At 41.0% G+C, this 19642-nt stretch overlaps 1 protein-coding gene across 3 annotated transcripts in view; it reads left to right on the top strand.

The window, feature by feature from the left end:
* The window catches only part of zfyve9a (zinc finger, FYVE domain containing 9a), a 40002-nt gene extending 20512 nt beyond the window's left edge, over window positions 1-19490 (top strand). For 2 of the 3 annotated variants that reach the window (XM_047368249.1, XM_047368247.1), the window contains 14 exons: window positions 107-283; window positions 431-594; window positions 2148-2277; window positions 2612-2734; window positions 4751-4906; window positions 5446-5670; window positions 7271-7353; window positions 7483-7587; window positions 11190-11340; window positions 11544-11624; window positions 12643-12805; window positions 13352-13457; window positions 13841-14017; window positions 15694-19490. In XM_047368249.1, coding sequence (XP_047224205.1) covers window positions 107-283; window positions 431-594; window positions 2148-2277; window positions 2612-2734; window positions 4751-4906; window positions 5446-5670; window positions 7271-7353; window positions 7483-7587; window positions 11190-11340; window positions 11544-11624; window positions 12643-12805; window positions 13352-13457; window positions 13841-14017; window positions 15694-15855 — 2003 coding nt within the window. In that variant the 3' untranslated portion in view covers window positions 15856-19490. The remainder of the gene's footprint in view (window positions 1-106; window positions 284-430; window positions 595-2147; window positions 2278-2611; window positions 2735-4750; window positions 4907-5445; window positions 5671-7270; window positions 7354-7482; window positions 7588-11189; window positions 11341-11543; window positions 11625-12642; window positions 12806-13351; window positions 13458-13840; window positions 14018-15693) is intronic. The other variant, XM_047368248.1, reaches the window with a different exon arrangement.
* The last annotated feature ends 152 nt before the right edge of the window (window positions 19491-19642 follow it).

Below are 19642 nucleotides of genomic sequence, written 5' to 3'. Positions count from 1 at the left end.
GGCTAAATAAATATTCAGGTCACATTAATTATATTTTTATTTGGGGAAAAAAAATCCCATTTATTGCTTTCTAAAGTTTACTGATGGTGTGCTCTGTTGCTGTCAGTTCAATCAACGGAGACACCAGCTTCTGCAGTCAATCAGAGTCCAAACCCGAATAACCCAGCGGAGTACTGCTCCACCATCCCCCCCCTACAGCAGGCTCAGGCATCCGGGGTCCTCAGCTCGCCTCCCCCCACAGTCATGGTGCCTGTGGGGGTCCTGAAGCAGCCTGGCAATGAGAGTACGTTCTTCATCGGCAAGAGAAAACACTCTTGGAACTTTATTTCTACCTTTTGGCAATGATATTCGGTCCCTGCGAGAGCTAAAAACTAACAGCTGGGCCTTAAAACAATGATTTTAACTAAAACATTTGATGTCTACTGTTTAGGCTCCCTGACGCGGGACCAGAGGAGGGTGTGGTTCGCTGATGGGGTTCTTCCAAACGGAGACATTGCAGAGTCCTCCAAACCGTCCTCCTCTGGTTCAGTGTCCGCTCAGTCACGGGCTGTTTCCACATGCTCAAATAAATCCTCCACATCCGAGTCCTCAGAGGTGAGTTTGACACCAAAAGCATGTAGCCCCAACTAATGCTATTAGTTTAGCTCAAATGGTAGCATTCAATTCTGTGTGGGTGGAAAGAGAGTCACAAGGTGCTCTTTCTCAGGGATTCCTGCCTGCATAACTGGCTGTTATATGGTAAGCGCCTGTGGGTTAAATAGAATTACAAATGCTACTCCACTGAAACGCTTAATGCTTAGATGTATTGTGCTTGGCTGGGTTACTAAGATTATGCTCATGTAAAAGTATGCCTACAGCACAGCCTTTTTGTGTTTGTTTGGAGTGGACAGTCACTGAAGGCCAACTGTCTGGGTGATTTATGCTGCAGAAAGCAATAGTTTCTGAAGACTTTGTATCTTATAGCCTGTTTATGCTCAGCTGAGAGAATCTGAGCAATGAGTTGCATCATGTCTTCTGCTGTAGAGCAGCTTTATCAAACCTGACAAAGTATCTCAAGTGACAATGTATTAGGTAATCTAATTCTGGCACACAGGCCATGTGGTGGCAGACAGAAACTCAGCAGAAACGGGGAGATAAACAATCGATCCAAATCACAATTTGACCTCAAAAAATACCTAATATCTTTTTGAGTTATGAAAAACCTGAACTGTGCATCTCTCGTTTCTTTAGTTTCTGCACTTCTTTATGCAATTTAAATCTTTGAATGCCAAATCCTGTTCAAAACAAGCAATTTAGGGCAATAAGAGAAGGAAATTAAAGTGGACGTTCTCAAATTTGCACCAAGTTTGCAGTTTTTTTGTTTTTGGTGTAGAAGAATGAACAGCGGTCATATTTGCAAATAGGAACAGACGGGTTGAGCTTCTGATGGTTTGATTACCTTGAAAACAAAACTACAGCTTCACTGTTAAAACAGAATAATGAGAATAGGTGAATAACATGATCTGATTGTTTTTATATAAAGAGAACTGCCACAATTAATCCTGCTGCTCCTAAAATATTGTCACATATTTATTATTGCAGTTATAATCATGTTACATTTATTTCTTTAGATTTTGCTACTGTAGAAACAGCAGAACTGCCACCATCCCATCGTTTTGATTAATTGCAGTATAAATTAAGAAGCATAGCAAGCTCTAGAGTGTTTCTACATCACAAAAACCTGCCATTTCAATCTGGGCGTTTATATGACAGAAAAGAAGTATTGTAGCCTCTACTTTGGACTGGTTCTGAGCATAGGTGCTTTATTAAAATAAAAAGCAGCTGAAGGGAAGTTTTATTTAACCTGAAGCTGGATTCAGAAGAAAAACAACTTGAATGCTATTTTCTTTTCAGATTACATTGGTCAGTGCAGCTGCATGGACAATTTGTACCAAATTAGTAAATCAGCTAAAACATTAAGCTTGGATTTGTAACACCTCACACCCTAAAGATAAAATAGATAAAAGGTGATGCTGAATTGTTTTTACGATACATATTACGTGTTCTGTTATCGGAGCCTTCAGCGCCCTCTAGGGACTCTAATGTTGCTGTTTAATTCCACTGTGTTTAACCTGCGGAGCATCTAACTACACACCTCCACCCTCCAGGCAACCCATTCCCCTGTCGCGCCGGCAGGCAGCCCCGTGGGCAGCTCCCTCAGTCTGATCCCGGAGGACGGGCTCCCTCCCATCCTCATCTCCACCGGAGTCAAAGGAGGTACGGGAGGCCACATCACAGGTGCTTGCCTTCATCCTCACCATTCTGCTGCCTCCTCATTGCTGCTGTGTTTGTGTTTGCTTAGAGTGCTCCTCATGGCCTTTGTGTCACCGCTCATGTTTTGACCATTCATTGCCAGCAGAGGGGGAGAAGCTTTGTTCAGGGGAATGCTGAGGCGATGTTTAAATGATTTGGAAGGTGTCCTGTTGTTTAACCAGAGACAACATGGCATCTTCAGCTCCCACTTCCTTTAGTCTCTCTTGCATCTCTATCTCACACCGGCTGTTTTCCCTATTTGTCTGACTTCAACCCCTCTGCTTGTCTGTTCCTCCGCTCCGCTCTAAATCTCCTGCAGATTACGCAGTGGAGGAGAGACCCTCGGAGGTCGTCCTCATGCAGCAGTTGGAGGAGGGAGGCCCAGACCCCCTGGTCTTTGTGCTCAATGCTAACTTGCTTGCCATGGTCAAGCTCGTCAACTGTGAGTCACGTTTGGACCACTCTGACACACGTTTATTAATTTTTGGAGAATTTATGCATGCCGACCTTCTTCTTAAATGATCTGTTCACTGCTTCAGCTGTAGCGGGACTCAGTTTTGCGTTGTTGAGCTGCTTTAAAGTCGGTTGGAAATAAAGTTTTGGGCAACATTTATACAACAGTAGCCAAGGTTTAAATAACTAAATGCTTTAATTTAATGAATATCTGTGAAGTTATGCTGACCTCAGCTGTTTAACACCCCATTGCTGTTCTCAAAATGGAGTCAGTTCCACAAATATTTATAATGTATTAACTTAAAACATTGTTTGAACTAAAAACCTACAGTAGCACATTTAATGCTGAGCCAGTATTTGGCCAGCAGCAAGGCTGAGAGCACAGAAGACTGGATTAAAGAATTAATCTGAAGGAAGAAGCTTGCTGTCTATCCTCCTTTAGCCCAAATCACTGGTAAAGGTATTTTCTTTTTTGCAGTTAAAAAAGCTCTTTAAGTTCAATGCATAGGTAGCTTTTCTCCTACATATTTATTTATTTAATGAAGCTGTGAAAGACAAGAGGTCAGCAGGACCAGCATTAGTTAGGGATGTCATAAATGAAGATATACCTGTGGAGGAGGGGGGCAGCTGAACTAAAGGTTTCTGTGTTTGTATGAGAGGAGAGCAACCTGATCTTCACCAGAACTCAATCCCTCACTATAAGAGCCATGCCTGGGAAGACTACGGAAAACCAAATCATTTAAACTAATTTATTGGAGCTCTCATTCATTGCCTGTTTGGAGCGTAGAATAAGACAACCCTAGCCCCTCCCCCAGCTGTTGCTGCATACTGTCGGTCAGCTGACTGAAAGAAAACAACTCCACTTTCGTCCTTCGCTTTAAAAAAAGAAAAAGGGGATATTCGGTTATTTGGAAAAATTCACGGTTGCAAAAACTGATTTTACACAAATTCATGTTAAACTGACACAATTTATCTGTTATTTGCCACATCGAACCTTTTAACATTTTACCCATCAGTAATTTATCACTCGTCTGTTCTCCAGAAGACTTTAGCTTCAGATCGAACTGGACCTTCCTGGACTTGATGTGAAATACCACAGCAACGTAAAAGTTCAAGTTAAGCAACGGTTCTTTAAAAAAATCAGCTTTTATTCTGGGATAATCAGTTCAACATGTCCAATAGTTACAGATTTTAATACGGAGCTGATCTCAGTCCAGATTTCATGTAAGTGGCGGCCGGTCAAAGTTAATACTTTGCACTCAAAGGTCCAGAATGTCATACAGGAAAAAAACAAGCCGAAAAACAAATTTAGTTTTGCTTTGATGAATGTGAAGCTATGCAGGGAGCCAGACTAATTCCTCAGCTAATATCAGGTTGTTATACTTGATTAACTCTAAACAGAGCAGAACAGCAAAAAGATCAAATATTCTGCACAATAAGCGTCATTTAATATTTTTACTTAAGTCTGTATTAAATTTAAGTACAATTTATAGTTGAAATGATGTTTATAATAAATATAACTGTGTGCTAACATAAGGTAATTACTGCTGTAATGATTCTGCTTTTATTATTGCCGCAGCAGTAGAAATATTTGCTGCTTTTCTGTTTTTAAATAAAAAACACTGATGTTAGAAGTTTCAGTTTAAAATGTTTGTGTTATTAATGTGATTCAGTGAAACTGGGATTTTTTTTACTCCATGAGAATCTCATACAGGACCTTATTGGTAATTGTTGGATTCTTCTTGATGTGTAATTGCAGTATGATTAATTATTGTTATAAGCTGATGCAATGCAGATCAAATCAACCTGGGCAGCTTTGAAAAATGGACGGAATATAATTGGATTTAATTTAATCCTCTGCTGTATTTTTGTCATTTCCAGTTCAGTTCAGTTTAGTCTGCAGCCAAACCTTTAGCAACCACTTTTTATCGTATTAAAGCGACCTTTCATTTCACCAGCTGACCCTGTTGTGAAGTCGCCGTGTTCTGCTCTCTTTAACTCCCAGATGTTAACAGGAAATGCTGGTATGTGACGACTAAAGGCATGCACGCCGTGGGCCAAGCTGAGGTCGTCATTCTGCTCCAGTGTCTACCCGACGAGAAGACCATCCCCAGAGACATCTTCACCCACTTTGTGCACCTTTACCAAGAGGCACTAGGTGGTAAGAACCTCACTGTTGGTTCATCTCAGGTGAAAGAAGCAGCTTATCAGTAGCAGCTCAGAGCATCTGTCTCAGAGTTGACTACAGGTGCTTTCAGTCGAGGTTGGCAGCTGCTGGTTGAAAAATACCTCCAGCATCAGTGTCCTGATGTCTCGTTTTTGTTTTTTATCCTCCATATGCTGCGGAGCAAAACCAGCAAAACATGAGCCGACTATGACGGCTCGCTCCCCTCAGGCTGCCTCCTCTTTCATGTTTGCATCAGAGCCGTGTCAGCTGGTGGAAGGGATTGTGTGCGTTGATCCTGATTAAGCCTCCGTCAGTCAGGCCTTTGGAAGAAGTGCTGGCTTTAGAGAGTTGCAGCCCCTGAGCTTTTACTTCTCATCAATCACTGTGTTGTGTGGCCATAAACATGTGTTAACGTGCTCCTTTTCTTCACTCTTCTTCTCTGTGCTCTTCCTCTCAAATCTCAACAATCCTTTCCTCCTCCTTCCCTTACCTTCTTCAACTCTAACCTTTCTCCTCTTCCTTCTGTCCATAAGGCAACGTCCTGAGCCACCTGAGTCACTCGTTCTTCACACAGAGCTTCCTGGGCAGCAAGGAGCACGGCGGCTTCCTCTACATCAGCCCCTCCTTCCAGTCGCTGCAGGACCTGCTGCTGCCCAACCCGCCTTACCTCTTCGGCATCCTCATCCAGAAGTGGGAGACGCCGTGGGCCAAGGTCTTCCCGATCCGCCTCATGCTGCGGCTGGGAGCAGAGTACCGTTGTGAGTTTAGATAAATGGACAGCTCTTCGCGGTGGTGACTAAGAGATGATGACGATGTAACATTTATGTTTTTGGAGTAATGGGGGGGGGTGGACATGGTGTAACTTCAGATATGGACCTTCTAATAACCAGAAGGATTATTAGGCGAAGGGAGGAAGGAAAGTGTGCAATGAATGGATACACAAATGGAAGAATAAAAAGACTGATAGATGGACAGAATGATAGATGGCTTGTAGAGCTGCACAATATATCATCATTGCAATGTCAGTTTGTGCAATATTAACACCACAACTGACTGTTTAAAATGCAATGAGTGTCAGTATTTCCTACTTTGCATGGCTATAATACTTTCAGCCTGTTGTACAGGTGAATGGATGAAAGTCTGTTTAATACATGAGACCCATTAAGTAACAAAAATAACATTTTATTCTAGGTCTGGGAAGCTGGTCTATTTGTCTTATTTGCTGAAATAAATGCCGGTCCAACTCTTCAGAACCTAAAATTAGGCTTTTATTAGGATGCACTCCATATCAGAACCCTAGCTGGACTGATACTGGCAAACATTACTTGGAAGTGAGAAGTGTGACTTGAATTATTGACTCATTTTCTGTTTTATGAGAGGCGGATCTTCTGTCATCTATAGTGGGGAGAACAAGCATTTGATACTCTGCCGATTTGCAGGTTTTCCCACCTGCAAAGCATGTAGAAGTCTTTAATTTTTTATCATAGGTACTTTTCAACTGTGAGTGACGGAATCTAGAACAAAAATCCAGAAAATCACATTGTGAGATTTTTAAGTAATTAATTTGTATTTTATTGTATGACATTAGTATTTGATCACCTAACAATCAGTAGGAATCACAGGCCTGTTAGTTCTTCTTTAAGAAGCCCTCCTGTTCTCCATCACTGTATACATGATAAATGGGAAATAGGAATATGGTTTCCCTGACTCAAAACAACACAAAAACGAGGAGTAAAGTAGATTTAACTTGTTAAATAACGGCACAAACCAGACCCTCTCCTAATGTTTAATAAAATAAAAACTACAAATTTAAACCAGTGAATCTGGAACGCTGGTGTGCAGTTTTATCAGAGAGGTTCTTCTTCTCAAAATCCTCTTTTCTCACATTCGGACCTGCCAGCTGAGACCTGCGCCTCGCTCACTTAAGCCTTTAGCTGCAAGTACAGCTGGGATACATTAATAAAGACACATTTTAACACAAACTGCTGGAATCACCATGAAATTAATCCTCCGCACAAACACTGCTTTGTCAACATCCTGGCCTCTTTCAGGCCCGACCCACAGAAGGCTGGCAGGTTGAGGAGACGCCGTTTAGTTTGATCTTCTTCCAGCTGTTGGATGAGATGAAGCTGAAAATAGTAGTTTAAGAAGCTTAAAAAGCAGCAGCATGAAAGTTAGGAACCTGCTTCCTGAGATTTCTTGTCAGGTCATCTGCATGTAAAGCAAAAATAAACATGGTTTTGATATCTAACCTGGTGCCTTTTTGCGCAGGAAAGTGTTAAAATAATGTGTGTGACATTTAAATAGGCTGAGATGGGCATTGTGTTTCTACTAATGGTTATTTATTTGCTCCTGCAGTTTATCCGTGTCCACTGTTCAGCGTTCGCTACAGAAAACCGCTCTTTGGAGAGACTGGGCACACAATCATGAATCTGCTTGCAGTAAGTGCCCCCCCCCCCCTTTTACAAGACAGTTGGGCACCAGGGAAAGACCCTTTTTTTTGATAACTTCAATGTTTTCTCCAAGATAATCAAATGAAACAAATAATCTGTCCGCCATGTTTTTTATAGGACTTCCGTAACTACCAGTACACTCTGCCGGCGGTGAAAGGTCTGGTTGTGGACATGGAGGTGAGGAAGACGAGCATCAAGATCCCAAGCAACCGCTACAATGAGGTGGGAGTCTCTAAGGTTTTGCTCTTCAGCAACATTTCCAGGAACCAGGGTAGTTTCCTGGGGATAAGGTACCAAAGTGGGTGCGTCTTGTTAGATGTGTTGTAAAAACTAACACGGCCTTTCAGGAATAGAACTTCATACTGACAGTCACACAGGGTGGTTGTGGAGTAACGGTCTTCGGCGAATTTGCCTTTTCAGGACCTGGACGACTTGCTATAATTGATGGAACCATGAGTTCTGCTCTTTACCATAAAACCCAGAAGGAGAATGTCCAACAATCATTTGGTGACCTTAAGCCCTGGAGAACTGGGGTAATGCATCAGTACAATGTTCTGAAACTCACCACCTCTGTATGGCTCAAATAAATGAAATAAAGGTTTTGAAATGGCCTAGTCAAAGTCCAGACTTCAGTCTAATTGATATTGCTGTGACATAACTTTCAACAGCAAAGTAAAAGAGTCAATCCTATGCCAATTGTTGCCAAAAAGGGTGCAGTTCCTTTCTCACATAGGGCCAGGTTGGTTTGGATAGCTTTTTACCTCTAATAAATTAAGTCTTCCTTTGAAAACTGCAGTTTTTATTCACTTATTTTTGTCTGACATTACAATTTGTTTAATCTGAAACATTTAAGTGTGACAAAAAAGTAACACGTGGAGGCATCTGTGGGGGCCCAGTCCTCTTTTTCTTACAGCGGTGAACTTTTAGGGCCGGTTTTTAAATCCACAGCTGCTATCGACTGGCCAACGTCTCTAAGCATTTCCTATAAGGCTGAAACAGAGTCACACCAACTATTTGTTTGCACTAAGAAATGCTTCTAATGTCCATAGTACAGCAGATAAAAAAAAATGTTTTCCCTTTGATAAAATGATAGAACATTTTTAATGTATCACCCATTTCTATTCTTTATAAAAATATTAAATATCTTGGTAAATCCATAAATTATTGCATAAAACGGAGCAAAAACGGCGACGGCCTGTTTCCGTTTTACACAACTTGTCGGTTACTACATCATTAAAATTAATTTTCAGGCAGAAGCAGGTAAAAAAATAAAATAAAAATCTCGACACAGTTTCCATCGTTGACTAGACTGTGTGTCATTCATTTTTAATAAGATGCTGCAGCTTGAAACAGGGCTCAGGACCAGAAGGTCCCTGCTCGCAATCGGACACGGTACTAAAGTTACAATATGAGCTGCAGAGCTCTATGTTCTGCAAAGCTTGGTGGAAAAAGCTTTATTTAATTTCCATACATTCTTCTATATTCCATTTTTTTAAGGGAAAATTGAATCTTCTGAATCAACTGAATGACTAAAACCACAAACAGCATTTTGCCATTGAATGCAACTCATCCAAAAATAGGATAAAGAGTCCACTATGTGCTTGAGTTGAAAGCTTTAGCCATCAGGGTTTCATAATGGTTGTGTGTGAGGTAATGAGTTGGGTTTTAGGTGCAATGTTTGGGTTTTTTGTGGTCTTTTCAGGAAAGACAATATGCAAACATGTACGGTATTTAAAAAATACTGTAAATACTGTAAAAGGCCAAAAGTAAATAGCCTAAGAAATGAAAACAATGTGAGGGCAAAAATTCAGTATTCTGAATATTTTCTTTCAGTTTTTTATAAAGAAATAAAACTCCATGAAAGAAAAAGAAAACACACGGCAGCTAGGAACACAGCTGAAAGCTGCCAAAAACCAACAGCATCGTGTTAGGGAGGCATCGATTCATAACACAATGTCCACCCAAAACAACAGGAGTGACGGCTGCAGGTTGAATTTGAGTTATTGATGTGATTTATTTATCATTTTTCCAATGATGCCAGGAGAAATGTTGTCTGAGAGCAGCAGCTTGGAGACCTAAAACACCAGCACCCCAAAGAGGGATTTAAGGGCTCCGTGAGTCTACCTGTAATTTACCACTGTTGGTTAATGGCCACTTGTGACAAAACTGCATTTGAAACACTAATATTTTTGGCAAGTCTGCTGGCAGATCTCATGTAATTTAGGCGTTTGGGCTGTTATGAGCCCGACAGATGTGTCACTACAGTAGCCTATAGTAGAAAGCCATGCAGTACTTGCGAGGGTTTAAAATAGACTACTGTAATGTAGCTGTGAAAATGTTAACATCCTGTCTGTCATGCACCTCAGTCCATCAACAGTGAGCTTCCTCGCGTCATGTTTTTTGGCCCTAAAAGTCATTTCACATCATCTAAACATGTTTGTGGATGAAAAGTTGGTCAAAATGTTGATATACAATCAGAAAGCAAATGTAGTGTAACACAGTCTCCTTCATTTGGACTTGGACACAGAGAAAGAAAGAGTTGCAGTTAAAGGTAAGCAGGAGCGGTTATTGATTTAACATAAGCTGTGGAAATTGGCAGAAATTTTGTGCTGCAAGAGAGCGCAAAGTAAAAGCGGTAGTAAAAGAAAGCCTTTTCTTACCCGATAAACATTATGCTCACCATTACTTGCAGCAACACATCCATTCCGCATATTCTCTCTAAAAAGGGTTGTTTTGTCCTATGTACTCACTTTCTGTTTTTAAGAGAGGGATCAATACAAAACAAATTGGCACCAGAAAGCTCTTAACGTGTGACTCCACTACTGGCTCTGATCTACCAACGTCTGAGATAAATCGAAGGCGGGTGCGTTTTTAAAATGACTTATCTGCTTTCTGAAACATTTAAAAGGCCAATTATAATTTATTTATATTTCATACTTCAATATTTTATAGGCTTTCTGGCTCTGAAACATATTTGCTCTTCTGCGTCATTGCAGTCGGACTAAAGCAAGACAGACTGAAAAACTCACGAGAACGTGTGGTTTCAGAGATGAAAGTGATACTGGCCACGTATTTTGTAGGTCGTGACTTCATTGGTTACGAAATCGTTTTTAGGACACATAGGACAGGTTCAGATGAATATCCGTGTTAGAGTGGATGGGGTCTGAGTCTGGAAAAGTAGGGAATTTTAACCTTGTGATTAAACACCCAAGAGTATTAGGACTTTTTCTTGCCAATAACTTTCTGTCAGACTAAAAACTGCAGTTTTTTTAAATATCTGAACATCCACAGAAAGCTCTTTGTTTAAGTGATGCATGGAAAACTCTGCGGTATCCCCGCAGCTGAACAATAGATCTATATGCTGCCCACATGCGATAAAGTGTCTGCCTGCGGGGTGTGAATCAACGTCAGAGCGGGAAGAAGCGATACAAACTGGGAGAGTGTTGCTGGCTGTAGAGTTTGGCTGCCAACGCGCTGACAGATGGGAAGGCGGCAAAGCGAAGAGCGAACCGTCGCTCTGCAGCTTGCGGGTGAGCGTTTAAACGCAGCGGGTGGTTAAAGCCCTCCAGATTTTCAGTTTTATTTGTGATTGGCAAAAGAGTCACTTCAAAGAGACACAGAAGCAGGATTAATACAAGGAACCTTTCAGCTACTGATATCCAGCAATCTGTCATCGCTGTGCCATCCCTGTCAAACAGGTCTGCACCCAGAAGCCCACTGCAATTAGGCTTAACCAGAAGGTCACTTTGAATGCCTTTTTCCTCAGCACACAGACACAAAAGGCTGCCGCTATTAGTCACACTGTAAATTATGTGTCCTTGCAGCTGATGAAGGCCATGAATAAGTCCAATGAACACGTGCTGGCCATGGGGTCGTGTTTCAACGACCGGGCCGACTCCCATTTGGTTTGCGTGCAGAACGATGACGGGAACTACCAGACGCAGGCCATCAGCATCCATCACCAGCCACGGAAAGGTGCACACACGGACACACACGTCTTACCTCCGTCTTCCTCATCTCTTTAAGTTTTTATGTCCTGCTTGTTGTCTGAAAGGCTTCATGTTGCTGCTCTCTGTTTGTTTTGGGTTTATCTGCTTGGCAACAGGCAGCTCCTCAGTAGTTGTTTTGTGAATCTGAACTTACCTTGTTCTCCTTTTTTTTTTCCTCTGTTTCCTCAGTTACTGGAGCCTGCTTCTTTGTTTTCAGTGGTGCTTTAAAAGCCTCGTCAGGCTTCTTGGCCAAAACCAGCATTGTAGAAGGTGAGAAATGTGAAAGAAAATTACCTGATATCCACACAGGCTCTCTAATATTCTAATTTATTGAGATGCCATTTTCTCTACAATTTTAAAGGTATTTCAGTGCAAGGAGTGGAAAAAACAAATAAATAAAAACAACAATCAAATTGCAACGGTTAGTGTTTTCAAAAAGTCTGTTGTAAATTGGAGTCACTGACAAAATGAAAATATTATCGTTTATTTATCAACCACTTTTGTCACGTGAACGCTGGTGTATATGTACCACGGTTTGTCTTGAAAAACAGGGATTTGCTCAAATCTGTTCAAGGTATCTTGCATAAAATCGTAGTATCGAAGTTGGGTAACCTGAGTGTAAAAGCACTGGTACCTGTTTGACTCTGCCTGAGTCAAGCAACACCAACTTAAGTTGACCGAGTTTGATTAAACTAACCTAAGGTGGCAAGTTAAACAGGGGTTATTAAAGTGAGTTGATGCATTTTTCACAATTCATGCAAGTCTTAAATTTGAATTCTAATGGTCTTAAAATGTCCTAAATTTAATGTACTAAAAACTTGCAGAAAGTACTAGACCCACTATAGAACCCTGAGGGACACCAGCTTACAGACGTAGGGAACTGGATTTATACTTTCCATCTTTAACACTATGGGAACAAGACAAAACATGAGATAACATAAAATTAAACTGAAAATGTTAATATGTAATGTAACAGTGTTATCTTTACCTGGTCAGGTGTTGCCATCTTAACACATTTCAATGAAACCGAGGCCTGAAAATGGAACAAACCTGGGTAACAACCAATGAAATGCATCTATTTATGATTCTTACCATATTTCCAATCAATCCTACACCTAATATGGTTCATTCAGCCTTGTTTTAGCTCACTTAATTCAGCTGCAGCCATCCTATAAACTCCCTGAGAACAAGTAAACCACACAATCTGTGTAATCCTGGTCCGTTCATTTCATCTGTGCATCTAGACTGTTTCCTTAAAAATGATTTCAAATTGATCTTTTTGCTTAAGATGGTGTGATGATCCAGATCACCGCTGAAACTATGGACTCCCTACGGCAAGCCCTGAAGGACATGAAAGACTTCACCATAACCTGTGGCAAGGCTGACCAGGAGGAGAACCTGGAGGTTGTCCACATCTTGTGGACAGAAGACGACCACAACTTCAACAAAGGGTGAGACAGACGGAGACACTCGATCCGGGGAGGTTGTGGGTGGGAGAAAAATGCAGTTTTAGTCACAGGCAATTAAACTGATAGCTTCGCAGTTTCTGTTTTTACCACATCTGCTGGAAAAACTCATTATGTAGGAAATCTCTGAGCAGAAGGGAATGATGTGGTTTGAAACCTACATCCAGATAAAAGCGATCAATTTTACAGAAGTCTAATCAAGACTGCAAACAAATGTAAATATGCACAATTTTGTGTAAATGAGGTCTTTGAACAGATGCAGCATCAACTAATCAGTAAAATACTTTATTCACCAGTCAATGTGTCAGCGCTCTACAGAACCCAGTTAGAAAATGAGGAAAATCAGTGTCAGCCTGACAGATTTTCAGCTCATAAATGCTCCACACGAGCAGCTGGTACATCAGTGCCTTGCCCAATGGCACTCTGGAGATTAATTGTGTCTCCCCCAGAATCTGAATTTAATTAGCCGAATCCCACTTTCTTCATGCTGTTTGGAAACAAGCTGCAACATCACTTTGTTTTATCTCTCAGCGTCATCAGCCCAATCGATGGAAAATCTATGGAGTCTATCACCAGCGTGAAGATCTTCCACGGCTCAGAGTTCAAAGCTAACGGCAAAGTCATCCGCTGGACTGAGGTGCAGCTCAACACACACTCTGTCCAGTTTACTGCAAATTAAGGAAAATCAGGTCACCAGGCAGATCTCCTAGGATGAAATGTTCAACCGTTTTAACCTTCACCCCAAGAGGCTGGAGGTCAATAAACGGAGGCTAAACTGAATTCTGTTGTTACACATCAGCAGGGAACTCGCATGTTTTATGTGAAGGACGTTTAAGAGGGTAATAAAGAGACTAAAGGATAATGCAACTTACTGACAACACAATAACTGACTTTAAACCTGCAGCAACGTTACACCTCTGCTCGTCCCTTAAGCTTTATCTTAGAAATAAAAATAATCTTTCAAGTTTTCTCCCTTAACATCCTCTACTAGGTAATAAAAACCTCTTGTGATCCCCTCAGGTGTTTTTCCTTCAGAGCGAAGACCAACCCAACGGGCTGAGTGATCCGGCTGACCACAGCCGGCTGGCAGAGAACGTGGCGCGAGCTTTCTGCATGGCTCTGTGTCCACACCTGAAGCTGCTGAAGGAGGATGGCATGGCTAAACTAGGACTGAGGGTCACGCTGGACTCTGACCAGGTAGGACGAAGCAGGCTTTGCTCATCCTCGGGGATCTAGGGATCATTTAAATTCAGATAATAGGGTGGTAGACATTTTTAAAGCTGCATCAACTACTATTTCTGTTGTTGGTGAGATGTTTGCATGACTTGGTAGTCTCTTCGAATCCTGAGCAGCCATTCCTTTTTATTGAAAAGATGTTTCTATGTAGAACTCTTCATTTACAAAGCTAGGCGCATTTATCGGCGTCCCTTTTAAAACATGTCTTAGGGCTTAAAAATCATCTTTTATTGCTGCAGCATCATCTCACACTTCAAACATGATTAAAACCCAAACTTTAATCTGAGTACATTTATGTCACGGTAAGAAATTATAGTTGTTTTTCTCTTTTAAAAAATAAAATCACCAGTTACTGATACACGGGCGATTCCTTAGAAAGGTTATTTTATTAGAGGGTCTATGAACTACTAATTAACAGTTAATTACACTGTTTCTCTGGGGTATAATTATTACCATGCCAACCCATTTTTTAGGAAGAATGGCAGCTGAGAGCCGTTTCTTTCCCTCCGTCACAAACAGAAACGTGAGGAAGTTTGCTCTCCTTTACTCTACGGGGATTTAATCAGGAACTGCATGCTGTTCAGATCAGACACAGACTGGCCTGTTTTGTAACAAACGCTTCAGGTGGATTTGGCTTGCGTTTAAAAACTAATGAATATGTAGGGTTGTACCTCATGGCCACTGATGAGTACGGCGAAGGAGCTGTGATGCTATGGGCCTGTTTGTGTTCCAGAGCACATGGCGACCTTGTTTGGAGTGCATGGCATCATGGGCTCTTTAAAACACCAGAAAACTGAAAATGGGTCAAGAGAAAGAAACTGACAAAAAAAACCAAAAACAATTGAAAAAATAATCTTCTTCCATTGCTTTTCAGACCTAAATCCTTTAGTTATTAAAACAGGCATTTTCCTCACCGAATAAATCTACTCAGATTAAAAATGGGATTTTTCTAAATATTTCAGTGAGACTTTATGCTGCTGCTATAAAAGTTGAGCCAATTTTAAGGCTTTTTACGTCTCTGGCATCCGCCGCTTTTGTTTTATTTGATAGAGTCACATTTGTAAATATGTCAAAGAAAAGCAGAAAAAAATGAAGGAACCGAAAGGTTTCTCTTCTTGACCCAAGTAGTGTGGACCACGTTGAAAGTTCAAATACAGGTAATGTCTTTACAAATTTAACCGACTGACTTTCTTTCTTTATTGGTTCCTTCAGGAAGTTCCTTTACAGTAGATAAAGCAACAGAAACAGTTAACAAAAGACTTAAACCGAAGGTTTAAAAATAAAAACAATTGTGACAAATTAAAATTTTAGCTAGTCTGCAAATTCCTGGCATTCCAGATACTGTTAAGACTGTTTTAATTGTGGCTTTTAGCCGAATCCTTTCTGATTTCAGTCCAATGAAGGGAAAACATCAGCAGAGGATGTCCTCAAAATTACAGAATAATTTTCACATCTGTTAATGAATGTTTTTCAGCAATCTTTCACCCTTTAACTAAGTTTTAGATCAAAGTGAAAACTAGGACTTTTTTGTGTATAAATTCACATAAAACATGTTTTTGTCAGATTATTTCGAGCTTCGTGGCCCAGAACCACATTCATGTTCAACCCATCATCTAACCCGCCGTGTGTCTGTACAGGTGGGTTACCTGGCAGGAAGTAACGGCCAGCCTCTCCTGCCGCAGTACCTGAGCGATCTGGACAGCGCTCTGATCCCCGTCATCCACAGTGGGGCTTGTCAGCTGAGCGAGGGCCCCGTGGTCATGGAGCTGGTCTTCTACATCCTGGAGATCATCTCTTAGGAGGCCCCGAGGAGTCCCACCTACTTGCAGACTTTTCTTCTTCTTCTTTTTTTTATTAACACCACCTCACAGCCTGGTCCTCCTTTATCTCCCTCCAACCATTCCCGCCTGAAAAAGACCCACAAAACTGTGCCAGGCCGGGTGGGGTAGCATTCCTCCAGTCGAACCTATGCATCCACCCGCCGTCTGTCACGATTCAGAGGTGTTTCGGTATCTGAGGAAGCTCTGGGCGGAGTCTGTCCTGGTAGCCACACTTTTTGCCCATTGAAGGTTTAAAATTACAAAGATTAATGGTCCCAAATCTTAGAGGCAGATTTAATAATTTAATAAACTGATATGTCAGCTTTTTTAAATAAGCAAAGATGAACTGATGTGCAGATATGGCGCTTTGTGAGAAATACAGTCTGGAGGCGAGCAGTCCAACCCATTAGTGTCATATTTACACCATCAGGTCAGGTTAAACACACAGAACTTCAGTGGAGTGAAGCTCCTCTCAGCTTAAATCACAGAAACAAGCCGATCATTTAAATAATAAAACCACCGCCTGGATCGATCAGAGCAGCTGAATGAACCCAGAACCTGCTGGTTAAGTCAGTCCAGTCAGGATATGTTCCTTATGAACTCTACTAATCCAAATAAAAATCTTTTTATTTTTTATTTGAGGTCAGATGTCAATTTTATTATCATTTCTAAATGGAACATTATTTCTCCAGTGAAATCAATTTATTTTGTAATAATGCACATAAAAATACACTAAACCAACAGCCACCGTTTCACAAAACAACCACAAACGCCTTTATTGAGATTTTATGTGATGGACCGACGCCAAGCAGTGTGTCATTTAGGAAAACGATTCATGATTTTCAAAACATCTTACAGATAAAATCTGCTGTCCATTTGTATTCAGGCCCCTGAGTTAATACTTTATAGCTCCACCTTTCACAGCAATTACAGCTGCGAAGCTTTTTGAATGTTTGTCAACATTGGACGTCTAGAGCTTTAAGTGTTACTACAGATTCATGGTTGGACTTATATCTTGACTTTGACTGGGCCATTCTATTGTAGCTCTGGCTGCATGATGAAGGTTGTTGTCCTGCTGGCAGCGAACCTCCACCCCATTTGTCCTTTGCTGGCCCTGACTGGTTTTCTTCCAGGATCACCCAGTATTTAGCTCCATATCTTATCAGCGCTGACCAGCGTATCTGTCCCTGCTGAAGAAAAGCATTCACGCAGCATGATGCTGCCTCCAACCATGTTTTAACATAGGGGTGGTGATTTTAGGGTGAAGTGCCGTGTTGGTTTTCCACCAGATATTGTTTTGCATCTAGAGCTAAAGCTTCAATCTTACCTGATCCCCCTCTTCCACGTTAGCTTTGTTCCTACACAGCTTGTGACAAACTGCAAAAAGGACCTCTTGTTGCCTCCTTCTTTCCCCTCTTCCATAAAGGCCAGATTTGCAGATGAGTAAAAGTTGTCCTGTTGATTCTCCTACCTGAGCTGTAGACGTCTGCGGCTCCTCCAAACTTACCACGGCCCTGTTGGCTGCTGCTTTAATTATTGCTCTTCTTGACATATTTTCCAGTTTTCAGTGACATGGGTTTGTGAAACATGACCCTGCTTGAAAGGTCAACCTTCTTCCTGACATGTCTGCTGTGGTCCTTGGTCTTCATGATGCTGTTTGTTCACCAATGTTCTCCAACAAACCTCTGAGGGCTTAATATCTATTTATTATTTAAGTGACGTCTAAACGCAGTTGGGTGCACAGAATTTTGTTTAGGGGTATCATAGAAATCGGGTCTGATTTGAGATTTGAGAATTTTAAAATAAAAAATCGATGCATCATTTTTTTCCCACTTCACATCTACGCTGGACTTTTAGTCTTTCATATAAAATGCCACTAAAATACGTTGGAAGTTTGTGGTTGTAACAAAACAAAATGTGAAAATGTTTCAAAGCACTGTGGTTGGTTTCCTACTGATTTGTCAAAACTTTGGTCTTGCCCCTAATTGTTTGGTCAAAGAACAACGATGGAAAACTTTGGAGGCCCAAGAAATGCCAAATTAGAAAGTAAATCTTGTGAGATCTGTGATTACACCTTTGTACGTAACATCTTCCAACATCAACGCAGAGTTTGAGGCTTTAAGTGTGGGTGTTCGGACAGACCTGATAGCTCCTGAGCTTCTTATCGGACCAATGTCACTGTGTCAGCCAGAGGCCCTGAATCGATGCACTCTGGGTAAAACCTGCCTCTGTGTAGCACGGATTCTGTTGCATATCCATCGCTCGGATGGAAAAGGAGTCACTGGAGGTGGAGGAAGGTGGAATTGTGAGGTGAAATTTGAGTTTTTATGCACCGTGGTGCTCAGTGCCTGCAGCAAAGAATCATCAAGGAGAGAAGAAATCATGACGGCTTCACTTCTTGAGCTTTACTCGTCAATCGCCAAATACGTTCGCCCACCAACAATTGAATAGACTTGTATATATTTTTTTAAATAAGAGCGACTGGTTTCTCCCGTCGTAAGGCCACCATCGGTGGCCTCCAGAGATCCCAGTATTGGTGACATCCTGGGAGATAAGATTATATGTTACTGACATTTTAAAAAAGGTCCAGCTGTACATAAAGAGGCAAATCAAATGTTTCTTCAGCAGCTTCTCATCATTCAGTCCTTTTAATCATTCAAACAATAACTGTTAAAAATGTAAAGATATATAAATATATACAGTATATATATATAAGAGATATAAAAACTAATTGCAGAAGCAGTGCACTGGAGTCTAAGCCATTTACAGGAGTTAAGTTGAGCGACAGGGTGCCGCCGTGTCCCAGAAGGTCATTTCATTTGCCGCCTTCCTGCAGAAACCCGAAATTTACTGACTGACCCGAGGCTGAATGTATCTAATCTCCCATTTTCTGCATCCTTCCAAAGCCCTGAAAACAAAGACTCTGCAGCTCTCTGGAGACACTTTTTCAGGGGCATCAACTGTTGTAGTGCAGCTATGAAGAGATCAGATCCATCTGCTCCTGAACACGCGTCCTCCTCCAGCAACTCGGACCTACGGATAAAATCTATGAATGTATTCTACTTGTTTTTGTTCCCGTCAGATTAACCACCAAAAATAAAACAAACCCTGTACAGTAATCATTGTGTGAAGTTTCCATCTAATCTTGATTAAAAGGGACAGTTTGAGAGGTTTTCTCAAGGCATTTGTTAGACAATCTGTTGAGAATCTGCAGAAGAGCCAACATTTCAAATTAAAAGCCGTTAGTTTCTTTCAGGTATTTTAGGAGCTCCTCTAATAAAAGGCAAAACCACTTCCTGGTTGGGCTACTGTGATCGTCCCAGATGGTGTGCCTTCACTCTGTGGCGTTCATCGGTCTCATGCTTCTCCAAACAAACAGATTGTTTTTCTGCGTCCTCGTTTACTGTTACATTTTATTTTGGAGTTATCAGATATGTGCAATATGTCCTAAATCTCCCAAAAAAGGTGCAATTTGACTGGAAAAGTAGCATTTTGTTTCTGTTATTCAATTGTAAAAAATAAAAAATTTGTCCAAAACTCTGAAAACACTGCATGCAAACAGAGACAAAAATCATCTTTTGCATTCTGACAACAAATAAATCCTGAAAAATGCACTTGTTCAGTTGTTTACTGGTCTTTGTTTTTTTTTCTTTTTTCTTTAAAAAAAAATAATTGTTTGAAAAGCCAAAATTCTTGTACATTTTTTCTTTTACAAATGTCATGAAATTAGTCTTTATTTGAAAAATAAGCAGCATATGTAAAATAA

This window comes from Girardinichthys multiradiatus, chromosome 6, assembly GCF_021462225.1.
Source record: "Girardinichthys multiradiatus isolate DD_20200921_A chromosome 6, DD_fGirMul_XY1, whole genome shotgun sequence".
NCBI lineage: Eukaryota > Metazoa > Chordata > Actinopteri > Cyprinodontiformes > Goodeidae > Girardinichthys > Girardinichthys multiradiatus.
Note: the sequence above shows the minus strand (reverse complement) of the source record. Positions and strands in the feature narration are given on the sequence as shown.